The sequence below is a fragment of the Taudactylus pleione genome, unplaced genomic scaffold (genome assembly GCF_031769625.1).
Source record: "Taudactylus pleione unplaced genomic scaffold, aTauple2 ptg000256l, whole genome shotgun sequence".
NCBI classification, from domain to species: Eukaryota; Metazoa; Chordata; class Amphibia; order Anura; family Myobatrachidae; genus Taudactylus; species Taudactylus pleione.
Window position 1 is genome coordinate 25,243,395 of NW_028284658.1, and position 21,505 is coordinate 25,264,899.

A 21,505-nucleotide genomic window follows, 5' to 3' on the forward strand; every position below is an offset into this window, starting at 1 on the left:
AAAATACCTCTAAAAATACAAGATGCTATAATGTATAATTATCACCCCCTTCTAGAGCAATTGTCTGAGCTTACTAAATTATGGATAAACTATGAAATCTCCTGGATGGGTCGCCTCTCCACTGTAAAAATTATGTTATTGCCTAAAATTCTATACTTATTTAGAGCTATTCCATTTCTAGTCCCAATAAGCCTTTTGAATAAATTTTACTCCGTACTCTCCTTGTTTATTTGGAAGGGCAAACGTCCTCACGTGGCAAGAACACGATTATGTAGATCTAAGACCAAGGGTGGTTTGGCAGCTCCCAACTTTGAATTCTATCAGTATGCCTGTCTTTTAGATCAGATGAAAGATTGTTTGTCCCCTTTGCCATCTAAGCCTTGGTTAGACATAGAAGCTTCTATATGTACCAATTTTCCATTACGAGATATTATTTGGATTAAACCAGCTGATAAACCTTCTCAGTTTCTTGCCTCCAGAAGTGTATCAGATACCCTTAAAGTTTGGGACAAATTGATAGGGGTACATGGGGAATTTTCTCTCCCATCTTCTAGCCTCTCTATATTGGCACTCTCAAAATTAATCCCTGACCTCTCTTTGACTAATTGGCACGATTGTGTTATCATAACAGTTAAACATCTATATACAGATCAACAACTTAGCTCTTTCCAACAACTTCAAGTTCAATATGATGTACCTAAGAAGGATTTTTTTAAAATTTTTGCAAATAAGGAATTGGATACTCTCCAACTCCAACTCTTCTTTGTCATGTCCCCTTCCCTCTCTCCCTCCATATGTACTCTCTAAACTTTCTGTTGATGGCCCTAAGGGAGGTATCACTAAGTGGTATACTACGCTATTATCGCCTCTAGAGGACGGTAAATTATCTATACAGTCCAAATGGGAATCAGATCTTAATATCTCCCTGACAGACGAGGACTGGATTTCTTTATTCACAAACATTTTTGAAATGCTATTTAAATTACTACACGGTTTATATTATACTCCAGTCAAACTACACAGTATTTGGCCTGATTCTTCTCAGTTTTGTTGGGGAAATGTGGTTGTGAGGGCTCCCTTATACACATATTCTGGTTTTGCCCCGTGATTCTTTCCTTATGGACAGAAGTTTTTCAGTTGATTATCCAGGTCACAGGGGAAGCTCTGCCATAGTTGCCTGAAACTGCTCTTTTACATTATTTCCCTCTTTCAGTACAATATGTTATCGGGCATATTTTTATTGCCACAAGAGCAGCTTTAGCACAATTTTGGAAGAGATCCGATCCCCCCCTTCTCTTGATAAAAATTTCTAAGATCCAGAGAAGCTTCGAAATGGAAACCTTTTGGGTTTAAATATTCTATTTCAACCTCATCCCCCTTAACTCAATGGCAACCTTGGTCTGATTTCTATGCCGTTCATATATCAAAGTCACCCTCTACTAGTATTGCTCATGTTTCAAAATGATAATATATGTATGTGCTATTATCTCTCTTTTTATTTTCTTTTGATTTGATATGATGTGATTTTATTCTTATTTTTATGTTTTTTATTTTATGTTTTGTACTCTAAAGATTTATTTCTGTATCGCTATAACTGATTTGTATTGAAAAGTTTTTCTCTAATAAAAATGACTTGAGTTAAAAGAAAAAAATAGAACATTTATTTTGAATTTATCTTGATAAAAATAGATCTGCTGCACCAAAAACACAAAGGCAACTAAAGTATTTATTTTTGTTTGTTTTACAGTGTTGCAAGGCACTGCTTTTGGAATGGTACTGTTGTTCAGTGATAACTGGACTATTTTATGTAATTGCTGTATCTCTTTATTTCTCACAGCTTTGTTGTGTTACTGCAGAATTGCATTAATAAAGCAAACGTATAAAATGTGTAAAGCTTTAAAAGAACAACAAAAAAATTACTATTTTTTTCTGTTTTAAGGTACAGAGAGCTGACTGCAGCATCAGATCCCAACGCTCTTCCCCCACAGTGCACTCCCAATATTGATGGCCCATCTGCCAAATCTGTGCCAAGAGAACAGTCCTTGCACTCCTTCCATACTTTGTTCTGCCGCCGCTGTTTTAAGTATGACTGCTTCCTGCACCGTAAGTGCACTGGCATCTAGCTGCCATTGTCAGTTCATGACCCTTTAAAAGTTTGTTTTAAATCCTTAATGACCATGATTAGTTTTCACCTTTTTAAGGATTTTCCAATGCACTTTTACTGAAGTATTCCCATAGCTTCAATTTGTAATTGCTGCAATCCCGGCTGGCCGAAGCTGTTTTCACCCTCATTCATGTATAGTGATGTATATCATTTTCTCAAAGACTGTTCTCAATGTTTGGATTTATTTTATATATATATATATATTTATATATATATATATATATATATATATATATATATATATATATATATATATATAATATATATATATATAATATATAATATTTTAATTTAATTTTAAGCAAAGCAAGACCCAGGATTATTTATCAGTGACTCCAATCGGTCTCCCATGCTAACTGGGTCTAAGCGGAACTGTTACAGCAATTACTTTTCATGTGAGGCTTGATACAGGGACTTTTCTGCCCTGTATGGAAATCTGCATGATATCCTCACATTAGGATGTCATGGGATTATATTTTACAGATGTAGAAATGCGTAGCACAATTTCATTTAACACACTTACTTTCACTGTGTGTAATGATTGTGGAGCCTGTAAAGACTGTGTGGTTTCTGGTCCCACCACTATCTTTTCCGCTATCATTGACAGACGCATAGACAATCAAGCCAGAGCATGTCTGCCATTGTAATGTGGGGCTATTCTATAGCTGCTCCAGTCCTACAGTCATTTGGGGGACAGACCTGGGGTTAAACTTCTGGGGGCAGGGAAGTTTAAGACTAGAACTGTTTCCTATACTATTTTGGTCTTTCCCATTTGTAGGTCAGTTTTACAAGTGTCCTCAGACACCAGAGGTTGTGAGCATAACCCATTCTCTACAGTTTTTCTTTGCTTTTTTCCAAATGATTTTGTTTTCCTGAGATCAAGTCAGATAGTCTGCCAGCCTTAGTGCTGAAAGCAAGAGTGTGATAGAACATTTATCATACTCATCTGCACTTTCTTCCACCATACTGTACAATCACTTCCCATGGATACTATGCATTGCTGTCATCCATATCCCAGTACGTGGTACACATTTTATGTCTTCCCTTACCCTATGGGTTAGGGAAGTGTTGGGCCTCCAGATATAGTGTAGTTTTGTATCGCGAGTAGCCTCTAGATGTAGTACACACACCAAACCATTAAGTGCCAATCAAAACTCTGTGCTGCCTTCCAGCTATGGTGAACACACGTCAAATCACCCTGGGGTATATTTCCTAATTATTCACAACACTGGCTCAACCTTACTGAGTGTTTATAAAGACACAGGAGTATACAGGCAGCCATTTTAAAGCCATTTAGGGCTATATTTACTAAGCTGCAGGCTTTAAAAGTCAACAATTTTGGTGGTTTTGCCTGTGGGAAATAAAACTGCAATATTGAATAGAAAACCTTTTGTATCAATTTTTTTACCATTTTAAATCCCATGAGCTAAACTGCAGAAAATAGTGTTTCCTGTGATCTTACAGGAAAAGGGTAAATATGCAAGAACCCAGGCGCTACCAGCAGCAGCCTGGGGCTCTGATACTCGGGGTAGCCCGAAACCCCCTACTGAATTGAATGTGAAGAATATAATGGTAAAGAGTTCCACTCCCAGAAGGTGATTTTACTCCTAGGCAGGATAATATTTTTTTATTTTTTAACAAAGTGAGAAAGAAAAATATAATATAGTGTAATCCTGTTATCGGTATTACATATATCCTTAATTAAGAGGAATAAGTGATGATCGTAAAATGAAGCTGGTTATATACTGAACGAAATAATGACACACAATATACATATGTTTAAAGATAAAACATTAGGTTCATGCATTAATATGGAATACATTGATTGTTTTAGCTCAGAATGAGCCTTTGTTTGGAAAGCCAAAAATGATTGCCATAAAGTGCATGCATATGTATGAAACACAATATACAGTAATAAGCCCCAAAAAGAAGCAAGCGTAAAAAATGCAGAAACAAATGTGCTCCAATGGAGCAAGAATAAATGGGCCCCTGTACCAGATGGATGATGAAATTCAGCGTGGGCTTGCAAACGGAGCAAATCCAGATTTTGTTTTGTGTGTCTCGCTGAAGGGTCCTTCTCTGAATGCAGGTAGCAGATGGCTAGTGGTAGCAACACGTTTTGAGCTTTGACTTTTCATCAAGGCTACCCTAGATTCAATAATGGTACTATTTATCTTATTTTTTACTATTTCTTCCTATATAATCCAAAAAAACTACATAAAAAGGATATTCATTTAAGAAAATTTGGGGAGTTTTATTGTATAAATTATTTATACAATAATTTGCTCTGGTGTAAAGTATATAATATTTCAGGTCTCTACAAGTTTATTGTAAGTGTATTTTACCCAAGCAAGAACTCCACACTCATTGTTTGTCTGTGTATTGAAGTATAATGCTATACTCTTAAAAGGGCCCCGGTTGTGTACACAGAGAAGACAACCATTTTAAGCGGGATCAATATTCATGAGGATGTAGCAATTTCTAATTCTCCAGTGATGTCACAAGTTAATTGAAGCCAACATGGCTGCTTCCACTGGGTGTAGGGGATGGGTACTTGTTTAGGTTTTGAACCATTGTTTATTTGTTCGTATATTCTCTATGATATATTGGATCTTTGTAGTGGAACCCTGTCTTAGCAATAGAGCCTATATTTAGGTTATAAAACAGGGAGAGACCTGAAAACATCAGTATACTGCATAGAACCAACACTTTCAGAATAAAGCCTACTTCTGTAACTAACTTGTTTTATTTATTGTTTGATTTAGCCTTTCATGCAAGTCCTAATGTATGCAGAAGGAGAAACCGAGAAATTAAGATCGAGACTGAATCATGTGGAAATCACTGCTTCTTGTGGCTGGTGGGTTTTTCTCCTGTAATGTCTAACATACTGTACAAAATATATGTTCATTTTAATATTTGCTTTCAAGTGTACCCATTTTTACTCACAATGAAGAAAGCTATTTTGTGTTTTGAACCAATGCTCATGAGAATGCAATGTTTATCTGTTCATTAGGAAGCTGTGCTTGAAGCACTAGGCACTTAGTGATGTCTTCAGTATTGTCTCTTAGTGTACTGCAAGGCTAAATTCCTCCGAGCCCATGGCTGTCTTCCTCATTGTTCAGTTGATAGACATTAAAAATCCTGCAGAACTATTCTGTATCTCTGATTTTTATATGTTGGTGTTGCCTGTAGAGATCTTGTCCAGTTGTGGGTAGAGCCTTCTTTCTGCAATAGCCCCCTCTATTGTTGGGTCCATTCACCACTACCCCTCATATTACATGAATCCTGGTCAGAGTGCATATATTAAAGTTGTACATATTCAAACATTTTGGCAAAAGAAAAAAAATAAGCTCTCTAGTGTTTTCCTCACTCTGTTCTTTGCTGTTGGTGTTCAAAGCATTTCAACATTTTTCAAGCTCATCCTTCTTCCAGTCCTCTTTAGTAGTTCTGAATTATGAGCAGTAACGTCACTATGGGGGTCTGGACCACATCGGGTGACACCATCCGCGAGAGTGACACCAAAATTACGGAAAGCAGGAGCGATGATGCATGATAACGTCACAGTACAGGCCCAGCTCCCGTTCATTGAGGAGCAGACTGCAGTGCAGGGAGTATCTCGGGGGGAGCCTGCCATCTGCGGGAGTGCTGGGCACACCCCCAGAATGATGAAAATTAGTTGTGTTGCAAGGTCACACTCCCTGTCCGGGGTCCATTTACTGCATTGAGATACACTGACCCTAGTGAAGCCACTGATTGTGATCTTATATACAGCTCTATTAGCCATGATACATCTGACCCTATTTTAGTGCAGATTTTGAAATAACAGCCCTTTGTGCATGGTGTTTCATGCTAATTTATTTCTCAAAATATGTAGTTAACTTTTAGCTCATCAGATATCACAAAGCTCTGCCTGGAAATTTTTCAAACTGTAAAATAGTGGCGATGGATCTAGGTGGTACCCGAAGATTGAATAGATTTTTTTTTGACCATTTGTCAAAACATCTGCTATTATAAAAATCCTTAACTATACACCCACCTACTCTCATGTTACCTAAACATAACAATGTCCTCCCTAGTGACTGCCCATTTTTACATGATCACTTGATATCTTTAACTTATTATTTGCCATATCCAGGTCAGGTACATCAATAAAATTAAACATATTTTTCCCAAATAACAGTATAAAAGTTAAATTTGACAGATAAGTGAGTCCATTTTCACTGTTTATTATTGTCTCCTTTAGGTGCTGTAAAATCTGTACCATATCAATAATTAGCTTTTTATATGTTTATTAAATTGCTCTTTCATCCTTTGTGGGAGACACTGAATATAATGGGATTAAGTGGAAGGCTGAGGTGTAGGCACTAAATAGTTAATTTTATTAAGGCTGAAACTTCCATCTCTCTTAAACCCTCCCATCTATATCTGCAACTCTGTTTTTTATTTAAATGCCTGCAGGAGAGGCATGAAGATGTTAGGAGGCTTTTGTTTGTTTCTAGTCTTTTGTTTGTTAATATTTCCCCCCAGGAATCTCCACCTCTTTAGGGTACTCAGTGTACCCATCATGTTGGGTTACAGCACCAGTAGCTTGGTGTTGTCACCACATGACTGCAGACCACTCTAAATGGCTCTTGGGTCCCAAAATACTACACCGTTTAAAGACCCCCATCCCAATAAGCCGCTACCTTAAACTGGTACCATCAGTGTAGTGTCTAGACGTGTTATAGGGGGGCACAAACACCGATCTCAGCCTGACTTTGTGGGGTTTTGGTCAGGTGATAGGCAGCAGGGGGAGGATGCTGAGGTTCAGCTGATCCGCCTCCAGGTGCAGTCACTTCATCTGTTCGGTGCCATCTCGCCGGAGCTGTCACATCCCGCTATAGCTTACCGCCGAGTAGTGCTAAGCGGAGGGAAAAGATGCTTATTTCAGTGACCAGATTTTCAAGGGAGGCTTCCGGTCCCACTCCCTGGTAAGTGGAGTGCTTTTTTTTTGTTTGTATAGCCCCCCTGGTGAACTGTGATTGAAAATGGCAGATGGGGTACCCATCTTAGTTGGGGCAACAGAAACCTATAAAACAAGGCTACTCCTCATGCCTGTTTATGGCTGAAGGTGAGGATTGAGCTAGCTGCCGGTTGTTTTGTGAATGTCTAAATTTTCACAGGTTCCCAGGACCGAGTTTGTCTTTTCTATTAGTTATAACTTTTGTTGTAGACAGAGGAGAAGGTTTCTGCTATAACTATATAGATTAAATATACACTTTTTTTTTTTTTTTTGGAGTATTAGGCGGAAGTTATTTTATTTTACTTGTGTATGCTTGGTGGGTAATCATCCCAAATTAAAGCAGGAGACTGCTCAGGCTTTGCATTATAATTGTTCTCTTGGGCAGCATGCAAGGCTGAGATATTCAGCGCAGGTCTGAGGGTTTGCTAGCTTCAGAGGAGATGCCTGTCTGGGTGAAGGTCATGTCTCAGTCCATTGCAGATTTGGCCCATCAGGTAAATCCACAGATAGAGATAAGTGTTTCCACTCCATCCTGTGGTCAGCCGTTGTTAGCTTTCAGGCCACCTATCCTATGAATCAGGGTATTGTGGAAAAACCGGTGTGAGCCTTTAACATTGAGAGTTTATACTGCTATAGACAAATCGATTGATTCTTCTGTGGCAACACACTCTAAGAAACGCACGGTGGGCCACGGAGTCCTCTTTCCATGTGAAGTAGTCTCGGATGATTCCTCTCAGGAGTTGGGAGACTTTAGTTCAGGACTGGATTGACCATTCAGAATGGGACGAGGACTCGCCAGACAGTGTGGAAATCCAGGATCTGATAAAGGCTGTTCGCCACACTTTACACATCTCGGAAGATGTCCCTAGCGGGACAGGTACTTTATTTGCCCTATTCAAATATAAGAAGTTGGCAGTTTCTTGTTCTGCATTTTCATATTTTGAGGATGTCCTGGGAGAGGCCTTGTTAAAACCAGACAAAAAAATTTAAGGTTCCACCAGGTTTTAGGTTTCTGTATCCTTTCCTGGAGGTAGATACATATTTGTTGGAGGTGGCACCTACAGTAGAACCCTCTATTGCTAGACTGGCAGAGATTCAATGGACTGCAAGATGGAGGCTTTATTGACGGCTATATCGTACAGGTAGTTGTAGGTGCTTGTCTGCTTCAGTTCTGGGACACCTGGTTCAGATCAACCTTAGTTCTTTGGGTCAGAAATGTGGTGTGATGTCCCTAGGGTTTTTTTTCTACTCCTTGGCCAAAAGACCCAGTCAGAAGAGTGTGTCTGCAACAGGCAGTGCTAGAGTCATTGATCTATTGTCGCAGGGTCAATAATGGTTAGCGTTTTACACCAACCTCTTTCTTGTTCAAAACCCAGATGGCTTTTTTCATCCAGTGCTCAATTTCAAAGCGTTGTACCATCAATTACGTGTAGACACGTTCAAGATGGAATCTCTGTACTCTGTCATTTGCTTCAATTGTACATCAAAAATGCTTATTTACATGTACTAAACAGGGCAGGGGATCACAAGCTTCTCAGATTTTCGGTGGGCCCTCTGCATTACCAGTTTCAAGCCCTTACTGTTGGGATTACTACTGCTCCAAGGGTATTTACTGAAGTTATGGCAGCCATTCTCCCTTACTTATATGATTAACGTATTAAGGCACGGTCCAATGCGTAGCTCAACCTTCAGCTGTAATACAAATTTTGGAGGAGTACAGCTTGATATTAAATTCCCAAAGTCGTCCCAGTATATGGTCTTTTTAGGATGTTATTGGACACAACTTGTCAGTGAGATAATTGCTGGATGCACAGTGGCTTTCAATCCTGGCATGCATGAGACTTTTGAGGCTATTTCTGTTTGCAAAGTTCCACTCCAGAGGCCTTCAACACCGAATTCTACTTCGTTGGTCCAGACGGGAGCTGAGACTAGACAAATAGTTGTCCAGACTTTCTCGTTAGACATGCCAGTCGCTCCTCTAATGGCTTCAGAAACCAAATCTGACAAGGGAGTGCCAGTTCTCAGTCTGTTATTGGATCTTGGTCACGACAGATTCCAGTATATCTGGTTGGGACCGCTTACCTTGGGTCTTCACTTCAGGGTAGCTGGCCCAGGAAGGAGATTGCTCTTCCAAGCAATATTCTGGAACTAATGACAGTGTTTAATGTTTTGAATCAGACTCAGAACATCTTACAGGAGTGTGCTCTCAAGGTACAATCTAACAATTCCACGGTGGTGGCATACAGCAAACGCCTGGGTGGCACAAGAAGTTGTCAGAGTCATCCAAAATAATGAGATGAGCAGAGAAGCTTGTTCCAGTCGTCTCGGCAGTATTTATTCCGAAGTGGAAACTTGGGAGGTCAACTTTTTGAGTTGCCGCAAGATTCACTCAGGAGTGAAGGTGTACAATTTGATTGTGGAAAGTTGGGCGTTTCCAGATATAGATCTGATGGCCTCCTGGTTAAACAAAATAATTCCCTATTCTGGAACATCAGGTGACTTTAGTGGATGACTTGATTGTATCTTGGTCGTTTCAGCTGTTTCCACCAATTCCTCTGTGGCTGAATGTCCTCCAATGGGTCGGGAAAGAGGGCACATGTGCTTCTTTTGGCCCCAGATTGGCTATAAAGGGCCTGGTAATCCAATCTGTTATCCCTACTGAGGAGCCCTCTCTGTGCTATCCCATTATGGAAGATCTTCTCATTCAGAGACCATTTCTGCACCCAAGCTTGCAACATTTGGCTTTAACAGTGTGGATCTTGAGATCTAGAGTAGAGACTGTGATTAAGACTAAGGCTAGGAAGCCTGTGACAGCAGCCACCAATTATCGGGTCTAGAAGATGTATATTAGCTGGTGTGAGTGCCGGGCGTTGCTGGCATCTCGGTTCAGGTTGCCTCGTATTCTTTCTTACAGATGGGATTAGGCCTTGCTACGTTAAAGGGCCAAATTTTGGCTTTATCTATCCTTTTTCAGAAGCGATTAGCATTGCTGCCGGAGGTGCAGGCATTTATGCAGGGGGTTGTTAAGATTCAGTCTCCCTATGTTCCAGTGTTACAGCAAGCTCTTTTCGAACCTCTTCAGGCAGTAGACGAAAGGTGGATTATGTGGAAAGTTGTTTTATTGTTAGCCATAGCCTCTGTATGGAGAGTCTCTGAGCTGGCGGCTCCCTCTTGTAAATCTCCATTTTAAATTTTTCACCCTGATGGGATGGTTTTATGTACAAGCACATTGTTTTAGCCAAAGGTGGCATTGAGGTTTCATATCAATTAGGAGATTGTTTTGCCAGCATTTCAGCAGCCAAATTCTTCAGAGGAAAATTATTCTCTCCGTCTCTTGGACGTGGCGAGGACATTACGCATTTATGTAAAGCGGACCTCTTCTTTTCACAAAACAGTCTTTTTTTTTTTTAGCTCTGCTTGAAGCTGACAAGTAATGTTGACCGGCTTCTGAGCAGTCCATGGGAAGGTTTAAGAGGGAGGGAGTTTTAGCCTCTATAGAATTAACTGTCTAGTGCCTACTCCTCAGCCTTCCCTCTTAAACCCATTGTTTCCATTTTCCCCCAGGTGGACTCAGAGGAATTGATTTTACGGTGAGTATAAAATCTTGTTTTTAACCGCCCTTGCTAAGGTTCTTGTGGTCTTATCCTGAGGCCATTTTTTTACTTTTCTACTTATCGCAGGAACATACATATTTAAAATTTAATTTGATACATTCTGGTGTAAAGTCCTATATTATTGTGGTGATAAAACTGATTAATTCATCTGCCCCTTAAAGAGTACTGTACGGAAGGGATCTTATGCGCTGTGGCTGGTGTTACAATACAGGTTGGATCCTATGGCATGGTGTCCTATATATATTTTTATATATGGGCTGAAGGCACATCACAAAAAGGGGGGATTGTAGAACTATGCAGTTCCTGTATATTTCTATAAACTACTTCATTATGAAGAACACCTGTAAACTACACTGTAGTTTACATTATTATTGATGGTGTATAATAATATTAGCAATCAAGTAATGTGCCTATATTTTATTTTGTGAATAACTCAATATTAGCTAATTGTATAGAATAGCAGGACATTAGTCAAGGATACGGATAAAAAGTACATTAAAATAGAAATGTGACATTTACAGTAGTTTTTCTTCCCTTCTCCTCTGGAATAATATGTATTTAGAAATGTATAAAGATATGCTTTTTACTACTGTTTGTGGGAGGGAGGGGAACTAAAATTCAGTGACTGGAGAAAAGCAGAGTAAAATATGGTCCTACTTTGTCATGATACTCTATTCTTACCTGCTTTCCTACTGAGTTCAGCCCTGTCGCCTGGCACTACACTCCCCATCCCACTTGTTTTGCCTCCCACAAATGACCCCGATAATAGAAGGCAAGAGCATGCTCTAATAGCCCAGGCCAGGTACTTCTGGTACTGTTGTGCCTACTCATGGGATTAAGGGGGTCATTCAGACCCACTCGCGAGCGGCTGTCTGCTCGCAAGTGGGTCGATGGTCCCCACTGCGCATGCGCACGACGGAGGGAGCTCCGTCGTGCGCATGCGCGAGACCCGACGAGCGAAGGACTTTCCTTCGCTCGGAGTATCTCATCAAAGGGGGCATGCTGTCGATGGTGACTGACAGCACGCCCCCTTTGGTGGGCGTGCCGGGGGCGTGCCTGCCAGACGGAGGCGTTCCCAAGGGAACGCCTACCGTCTGAAGCCGGCCCCACTGACATCACTAGTGATGTCAGTGGGAGTGATTTTGGCTCCTGACCTTGCGGTTGAAAAACCCAACCGCAGGCTTTTACTCGCAGTTCCGATGGTCGCGATGGTCAAGACCATCGCGACCATCATTCTGCACGCTCGTATATGCTGTGGGTGGTGACCCACAGCTATACGAGCGTCCAGGTGGACGCTCCATATTAATGGAGGTGGGCCCTGATTCAGAGCGAACGCTCTGGTCAGAGCGTCCGGCTCTGAATCAGGGCCTAACACTTTACATTTTTACCCACTGGTTTATATTCCACCTATACAATCACAGGTACAGATGTGTCCTCATACACCTAGCCTCTGTACACTATACGGCGCAAGATGCCTGGCACGAGTGGGCCGCTAGGTCTTGTGCGACTCGGCTTGCACCAAGCATCTTTTTGCGTCTTTTTCAACCAAAACTCTCTTAGGGCCTGATACAGAAACTGATGTAATGGCAATTTTTATGTAGATCAGACGATTGTTTGCTAATGCGTATGCGTGAACTCCATATTGTGCACATTCAGTGTATTCTTTGCAATCACGTTTGCATAGTGGTTGACAGGTGGTCAGCATTTAGGGGTGGAAACGGGGGTAAATAGACAAATGCAAGCATGTCTGACCATTTAAACGCCATTTGAAGCGCATGTATAAATTAGTCATTGCAATCTCCTGTGCAGCATGAGATCTCTCTGCGTGTCAGGAGAGCTACAGTGCTTGCGGCTGGTCAGACTTGATATGCTGTGTGACTGTCCATTGTGTGTCAATGTTACTGATGTTTACACTGTTGCACGTCGTTGGATGGATATCAGAAAGCAGCAGTGGGTATCCCTCAGCTCGAGTATGCTTTGGAAGAAATTAGTATAATTTAGCAACTGCGATTCGCAAGAGTATGCAGTTGCGTTTGCATTACCGTCTGTCTCTGAATCAGGCTTGTAGTTTCAAATGGATGCGACAAACCACTTCACGTGACTGCACTGATTAATTTGATACAGGATGTGGCACTTGTATATCTGAAGAAGTTGGCAAGTGCAGATTACCTATAATACCTGTGTTTGTGTTCACAACTTTACATTTGCTCTCTCTGTATAAGGGAATAATTGCCTGTAAGTACTATAATATGCTGCTTTTTGCTTTCAACTCTCTATCTTTCAGGATGGCGCTAAAGAGTATGCCATGATGAACAACCCCAGATTTAAATGCTTGGGGAGGCGTCGAAGAAAAAGCCCAGCTGTCACTAATTCCAGCTCCAATGCTTCCACCTCCACAGTGGCTGAGGCCAAAGAAGGGGACAGTGATCGAGACACTGGGAATGATTGTGCTTCCAGCTCTTCAGGTGAGGAGACAAGTCACAATACTTAAAGGAGGTGAGAATATTTTCTGGAGGAAATTGTAGGAGAACAGGGAATAATTTTACAGTGTTCTAGATCCAAAAGGGATATGGCCCATTGAGAAGTGGGCATAACTTCTTGCTTATGTGGGTTTGATTGGGTGGATGAAGCGGGCATTGGACAAATTGATAATAGTTGGTGACAAATTGGTGCTTGACCAGTTCAGGATGGGCCTTATTGCGTATTTATTTCGCTTTTTTTTCTTAAATGTTGGGCAGTATATAATGGTCTAGATGGGCAATAATAATAGATCTAGTAAAAGTACATCAAACTACTGTATACTGTTTGTTCTGGTATGCAGTCATTATGTCAACAATGACTATAGACAACCATTATATCAACACCACAATGTCACATGTCACCTTGTCAACACCTGCACAATGTGGGCATATGACATGTCTATATAATAATGTTGACAATACAAATATTAGGCTTAACATAAGGCTTAGGATGAGGGGTTGACATTTCAACCTGTAGACTTTATAACTGTGTCCACATGTTCAAAGTCGACACTGTGCCTGTTGACATGTTGAAACCAAGTACCTGTTGACCTGCTGTAGTCTACTTTATGATTGTCAACATTATAAATGTAAAAATTTAAACCGAATCTGTGTGTATGTGTTCATGCTTCTGTTTCTTAATTTACTAGTGCTCCCAGTGTCCCAGCACGCCAGGGCTGGTTTGGTATAGCACAGCGCTGAGCGCTGGGCACAGTATGAAATTACATCCAGGTACATAATGTTAACTAAAATGTATATATGAAATTCATGTATGTTAAATGTATAATTTAAAGTAAAAAGTGCACTTACCTGTGGTCTGTGAAGATCCAGGGGGATCCAGAGCTTTCTGTGGGCTGCTGGAACCCCCAGCCCCAGCCCCTTCCAGAGGAAATAAAATGTTCCCCTATGCAGCCTCATGCCTGGAAGTGGTATGAGGAGGTGCATAGGGAGCTGGCTAAGGCAGCCAGCTAAGTGGGTTTAGGGAGCTTCAAATAGCTTCCCTTCCGTGGCCAGGAAACCGTGCCCAGGGGCCCTGCTTGTCCACCTCTGGAGCTCAGATTCAGGCAGAGGTGGCTGGCCAGGTCCCTTAGCAGATTCCTGGAAGTAGGGTTTTGAAGGGAAACCTCTCCCGGCCCTAGACGAGCCGACTCCTGGGTGGCGACCAAACACCAGGTAATCTCAGGCTCAGGGGAGTGACCACTCCCCCCTGTCCATAGGGGACAATGTTAAATGTGCATGTGGCCAGCACATGCACAGGTCATGCACTTAAGGAGATTGGTTGGAACTTACCCCCTGTGGTAATGTGTATTGAAATAGCATAAAAGAAGGCTTCGTGCCTGGTAAGATTGTACATCTTTGAAAATCCTTTGTGGAGAAGAACTGCTGACTGAAAAGATTTCTTGTATGCTGATTATTCACTTTCATTCGGAAGGGACGAGTCTTCTTTAAGACTTTTAGCAATAAACACCTTTTTGCCTTTACTTCGATTACATCTGTACCCTGCGACCAACAGAATTGCGCCAAACGCTATTCCGTTCTACTGTTCTGGGTAAGAGCTCTGCGTCTCCAAGTTCAAGCCCTCTGCCAAGCAACTGTGCAGACCTGGTCTATTGCGAGAGATAAGGAGGAATCAGCCGACACCAATCAGGGGGTGTGGCTGCAGCTAATCAAACGCATACGCAGCAGAGCGGTTCTAAGTGCCTAGGTAGGAGCCTGATTGTACGTAAAAAGCGGTTCCAAGCGCCACTGACAGGAGCTTGGTGGTGGCAACTTCAGTAAATGCCCACGGCGCAGTGGGCGGAGTCAGTGACAGGCGGTCACTGACGGTGAGTGGGAGTCCAAAAGCGCTAACCCGTGACCAGGGCCGGCCTAGACGAAAGGCCTCCGGTCACACATACATGTTTAGTAATTCCTCTCATACTGGAAACTCCTTTTTCCTCTTTCCATTACAGAAGGTAATTCACGCTGCCAGACCCCCACTAGACAGAGACAGGGAAGTGTGAGTGGGGACTTGCCAGACGTGTCTGAGCCCAGTGAGCCAGTAGAGTGGTCTGGAGCTGAGGAATCTCTTTTCAGAGTCTTCCATGGAACCTACTTCAACAACTTCTGCTCCATTGCCAGACTCATGGGCACCAAAACATGCAAGCAGGTAGGAAACTCCTGGTGATCTATTTCATGGAGGTGATTAGCCACAAGATTCCATAGTCATTATGCAGGTTATGGGCCTGATTCAGAGATGTATGCTAATGCAGTCACATCTGCGATTTCTAAAGGTTACTCGAGCATAGGGAAGCCCACTGCTGCCTTCTCATAATCGTCCGACGACGTGCAACAGCGTAAACATTGGTAACATCAATGCAGATCGGGCAGCCATGTAGCATATGCTGCAAGTCTGACCAGCCGCAAACACTGCTACACAGTGGGCTGTCATGCTGCGTAGAAGATTACAATAGCTAATTTATGCGCGCCTATGAAACCGTGTTTAAACGGTCACATGCCTGCGTTTGATCGGCCACCTCACCATTACAAACCACAAATGTTGACTACCTGTCACTCACATTGCGCTCGCGCAGTGCGGCTGACACGCATGTGCAATGGCAAATAATCGTGTAAAAATCGGCATTGCGTACATCTCTAAATCAAGCCATATGTTATGCTGGGTACACACTGGAGAGATATCGGCCCGGTATCGCTTAGTGTGTACACCCAATCTGCACATTCCCACGGTCGTTAATAATATTGCATGCGGCGCCCTGCAAGGTAATGAAGGACGGAACAAGTGATCGATCTGTCCTTCATTACATCGTTCTGATATGTACTGTGGATACGATATGTCGGCGGCCATATTGTCCAGGTACACATCGCTCCAGTGTGTATCCAGCTTTACTGTGTGAAGTGCGTGTAATGATGATGAAGTAGGTTATCATTACCGTTATTGCTGGTTTGTGCACAAGTGTACTATGGAACCTCGCGGCTAATTGAAAGACCCTGTGAGTCTTAACAATCATGTGTATACTTTAGTTTAAGCTATGATTAAAGCAAGAAATAAAATAGTATCAACACTAGCCAAATAATATTAACAATTTCCAAGCACACTGGTACACTGGAAATATGTACAAATCCTAAAGTGGAATGTCATACCTTTCACATGACATCAGTGGTGATTGTTATCACTGCAGTATGTATATTCATTTCGGCTGCGAATGTGGGTTCTTTTGTGTAAGATAAAATTCCATGTCAGCGGAACGTCCATGTCCATAGATACATCATAATGTAAGTGGGTTGGCAAACGTACTTAAGTATTTTCCTGCTTATACTTTAACATAATAATTTACTGGACAAATTGGTATATTGGAATGAAGACTTCTTCATCTGTATCTAACTTTTTACTAGGTGGTTTCATTTACAGTGGTTGTTGGCCAGATTTAGGGCCGGATTCAATTAGCCGCTAATAGTGCCGTTTGGAGAAAAGTTTTTCGCCGATTTGCGATTTTCGCCTGTTTTCTACTTTTCTACGTATTCAATTCCAGGATGTTTTCGCCTATGCGAAAACTTTATATGGAAAAATAGGCGAAAAAGTTTCTCCACATATAGGGAGGCGAATTGGAAGTGCAAAAATCAATATTTTGGGGTGCAAATGTGGGGAATTGTTCCAGAAACCTTTGGACAATCCCCCTAATGACTAATCAATCAAAAAACGTAAAAAAAAATTATACACCCCAAATCATAATGTAAAAAGTGTTGGAAAATGGGTAAAAAGTGAGGGACCTGGTCAATCAACTTCTGGGCCACATACTGACTGATGGCCGCCCATTCTTGCCTAATCAATGCTTGGAGTTTGTCAGAATTTGTGGGGGGGGGGTTTTGTCTATCCGCCTCTTGAGGATTGACCACAATTTCTCAATGGAATTAAGGCCTGGGGAGCTGTCTGGCCATGGACTCAATATTTTGATGTTTTGTTCCCCAAGTCACATAGTTATCACTTTTGCCTTACGGCAAGGTGCTCCATCATGCTGGAAAAAACATTGTTCGTCACCAAACTGTTCTTGGATGGTTGGAGAAATTGCTCTTGGAGGATGTTTTGGTACCATTCTTTATTCATCCATTCGTCCATAGTCTGTACAGTACGCTCGTCATAAAAGCACACCTATAATTAGCAAATACAGTAAGAGTTAGAATTAATAACTGATCTGCTACGTGAACCGGCCTCCTTTGCATAAAATTGGTAGATATCAGAGCATCTTTATAATGTTGTTAAAAAAAATATATACTGTAAATCATTGCACTCAATTTATTTGAACATACAAGAGCCTTTAATTTTTCATAAAATTAATTTCTTACCTTGGCCCTGTTATCCGCCGTCCCAAGTTATATATTTGTTGGCCAATGCTAGATGGTTCTTCCTCATTGCTGGTGTCGGCATCGGTTTCTTGACCGGTCAACAAGCTCTAAACTCGAACTCTGCAAGGCGCCTCCAAACCGTTTTTAAAGAAACGTTCCTTCCACTTCATCATCACGTTTGGCTTGCAATTTTTTGTTTTCAATTGCAATTTTCTTGAGCAATCTGTCCTGTCTGGGCGTAGTTTTATGACTGATTTTGAAGTTCAAACACTTTGTTAGCATTACTGGTTCTCCTAACTTCAACATTTCAAAGTCCTCTTAATTTATCCTACACCCTGAGGTGAAATACTATATATTCACTTGTTTTGAGGTACAAACCTTAAAAATACACAAGTTAAAATATTCCTAATTCATTGTCCAACCACTGTAGACAAGGGCGATCTCCTGGGTGAAGTATGCCCAGTTTCATCCCTGTCATTTACATATGGCCAGGTGTAACAAGTCCCATCTACATCTCAGGTCTCAGACGATCGTTCTCTCTCGAGTGGTCCATCACTCCCTATTGTGGTGGCTCCACTAATTCCACCTGGATAAGGGCCATCCGTATTGGATCCAGGACTGGGTCTTGCTCACCACTGACGCAAGTCTTAGCAGTTGGGGGGCGGAGACTTATCAGATGTTTCAGGATCGGTGGACGGCTCAGGAAAGCCAGGTATCCCTCAATATTTTGGAACTCAGAGCGGTTTACAGAGCTCTTTGTTTAGCACAGCCCTTACTTCAGTGTCGGTTTGTCAAGGTGCAGTCGGTCAACGCAACAGTCGTCGCCTACATAAACCATCAGGGCGGCAGTCGCAGCGCCATGAAGAATCAGCGCCTCTATTTTCATATTTGCTTAGTCTTTTCATTAAATGCTTCTTATACTTTATTTTTTATCTCCTTGATGGTTTGTTAATAGAGAGGAAGAGGAGGAGTAATTTGATTGTTTGTGTTTTACACTGCCTTCTAGGTGTAAATGTGACCCTCCTCTCTGTATATCGCAACAGCCTTGGGAAAAATGTGCAAACATTATTTTTCTTCTGAGCGCTCTAGTACAGCTATAATTCAAGTAAATAGTAGGGTGTTTTTTAATGTAATTGTTTTACAGCATCCCCGAAAAACAGATTTTGCTCATGTGATTTAGGGATAAATTTGGTCAGAAAGATTAACAGCCATAGCCAGCTATCTTATGTAAAGATCCATAAATACATGTTTATTTAAATGGGAATGCATATATTTATATATGAAAATCAGCAGTTATGGGTGTGTTAAAAACTTTTTTTGTTTTGTCTTTGTGAACGGGGGGGAGGTTATTTTAAATTTTGTATGCTTTGGTCTCATCTAATATATAGGAATTGAATACCTTTTACCTTTTCAACTATGAATGTATTTCCCTTATACTGAACTAAGGTATACTGAAACTATTATTATGTTAGTGGCAGACTCCTCGCATCACACTGTTTTTGTTTTGTATATTTTGTAAAGGTTTTTCAGTTTGCTGTGAAAGATTCATTCATTCTGAAAGTGCCTGCAAAGGAACTTCTGAGTACTGCACAGAAGAAGAAGCGTAAACACAGGTACGTTCATTGTGATCCTCAGTCCAAGCATTTTATTGTGAAGTGACAGTGCATATTATGTAATACCATTTCTAAATTGTATGCGGAGTGCTAAACCGAATTCTGCCCACTATTTGTATGTTACATGCACAAATCAACCGTATTTTCACTGTATGCCGAAAAAAAATTATTTCCACCCTTTAAGTAGATTTGCTCCTAAGTTACATGTGTTTAGATGGCTAGATTCACAGTCTTAGTATAAGTAGAGGGCCTTCTCATGAGTTTTCATAAAGGTCTATCTTGAGGTCACATATTAAGCAGATGTTAGTGACCATGGAAATGGAGGATTCTAATATTTTTGCTACTTTCAGCAAAGTATGAAATTACTTTTCTCCTACTTTAGGAGGACACACAGGCATGAGAGAGCATCTTCTCTCCTCTAGTCTCTTGTTTCTTTGATCCCTTATTTTTTGATTATTTTTGCTCTGATTCTGCGGTAGGTCAGGACTGGGTTTGGGCCCAGCTAAATGTCCTGATACCACAATACTGTTGATTCTTTAATGTTGTGGCAGATCTAGCAAGTGATGGGCCCAGAGGCAAAAATATCTCGCACGCATACAGTAGCATGCAAAATCCATTTTTTTCTTTTTATATATTGCCACGGTCATTGATGGATATTTTAAGCTTAAATATCTATCTTTGACAGTGGAATTTTATGAAATGAAAAACGCTATTTTTTATATCTATTATTATTTCGATTTATTCATTGTCATAAGTTACCTTTTGCCCACTGTGGACTGGCAGAGCAACTCCTCTCCTCTTATTCGTGGCGGCATAGAGTGACATCTCGTTCCCCAGTAACAGCAGAGGAAGGGGAGAGGGTCCAGTCCAGCTGGCACCTGGCCCAGTCCTCCACTACTTGCATCGGCAAGTCGCTGTCACATCAGTAGTATACTAATGAATAGTGTGAGTGACTCACACTATAAGTTTCATTAGTATGCTACTTCTGAGAGCTGTAGTGCACAGCACTGGCAGCTCGCTGCGATGAATGGGTCTGAAGCTGGGCGGCCATGTACTCACAGACCCCTTCATCACCGCGGGCCCTCGTGCTGTGCTTCGGCTCTTTCTCTAACAATAGATCTCCTGTATCAGGGACCCTTCAAAAGGTTCAAATTCGTTTCTCACCCGGGAGGGGATATTCTTAGTTTATTGCCTGGGATAAATCAGCTGGAGACTATTTGACATTTGCCTGAATTTAGCAATACGGCTCATGAGTTTTGGGCATGGGCGTAACTACCATAGGTGCAAGGGGTGCAGCTGCTATGGGGCCCTTTGCTATACATGAGATATTTCTGGTCAAGAAAGAGTAAGAGGGAGTGCTTAGGGATCTTCTCTCACTTTGTTTCAATATGTCTATGTACATTTTTCTATGATGACATCTTAAGGCAACACCACAAAATGTGAACCAAGTGTCCTCCTTCCTGCAGAGATCAGCTGAATTGGAGTAAATTGTATGTGTCTGAGAAAGGACCATGTACCACCTATACAGAATTTTGTAGGAATTTCCTTTAAAATGTAAACAGAGCAATTTTTTGGATGCATTTTTCAAAAATAACTACCCATTCCTTTGAATTAAATATTTTGTACCTGCCCCTCTCCCTCTTGATTTCAGGTAGAGCTTTGAAGAACTGATTGTGCATAGTTAAAATTTTAAATATGATGGAAATTTGACCCTTGCTAGTCAATACGGCATAGCGCTGGGAAAACTACTGGGGTGTCAGTTGTGTAAATTGAGAAGTAGAGTTGTCTAAGTTGCAGGTATTGGCAAAAACACCAATTGGGTATTGTGTGTAAACCTTTACAAACGTTGAAAAAAGGGGCTATGGGGCAGATGTATTAAGCCTTGGAGAGATGCCCACAGCAACCAGTTCTAGTTATTTATCTAGAACAGTCTATGAAATGACAGTCGGAAGCTGTCTCAGGTTCCCTAGAAGATTTGCACAGGAAAACCTTGTGTGCAGACCCCATATCACAGTGGTTCCCAAACTGTGCACCGTGGCACCCTGGGGTACCTCAGGACACTTGCAGTGGTGCCTCAGGTTGGTGGCCCAGCACCAAATAAAATTATTTATGGTCAATATAATGTAAATTTGTGGACAAACAGAAGCGCAAACATGTCCACCACCACATAACTGAATCTAAGGATGACAGGTAAGTACAAGTTACTTCACTTCACAACTTTACTACTTTTTTAAAAATGTCTCAATAACAAA

At 41.3% G+C, this 21,505-nt stretch overlaps 1 protein-coding gene across 2 annotated transcripts in view; it reads left to right on the forward strand.

Moving 5' to 3' along the window:
- EZH1 (enhancer of zeste 1 polycomb repressive complex 2 subunit) overlaps positions 1 to 21,505 on the forward strand; it is a 106,939-nt gene that overhangs the window by 66,460 nt on the left and 18,974 nt on the right. For both annotated transcript variants that reach the window (XM_088480756.1, XM_088480755.1), the window contains exons 11-15: positions 1,940 to 2,103; positions 4,930 to 5,021; positions 13,065 to 13,245; positions 15,252 to 15,448; positions 19,162 to 19,253. In XM_088480756.1, coding sequence (XP_088336882.1) covers positions 1,940 to 2,103; positions 4,930 to 5,021; positions 13,065 to 13,245; positions 15,252 to 15,448; positions 19,162 to 19,253 — 726 coding nt within the window. The remainder of the gene's footprint in view (positions 1 to 1,939; positions 2,104 to 4,929; positions 5,022 to 13,064; positions 13,246 to 15,251; positions 15,449 to 19,161; positions 19,254 to 21,505) is intronic.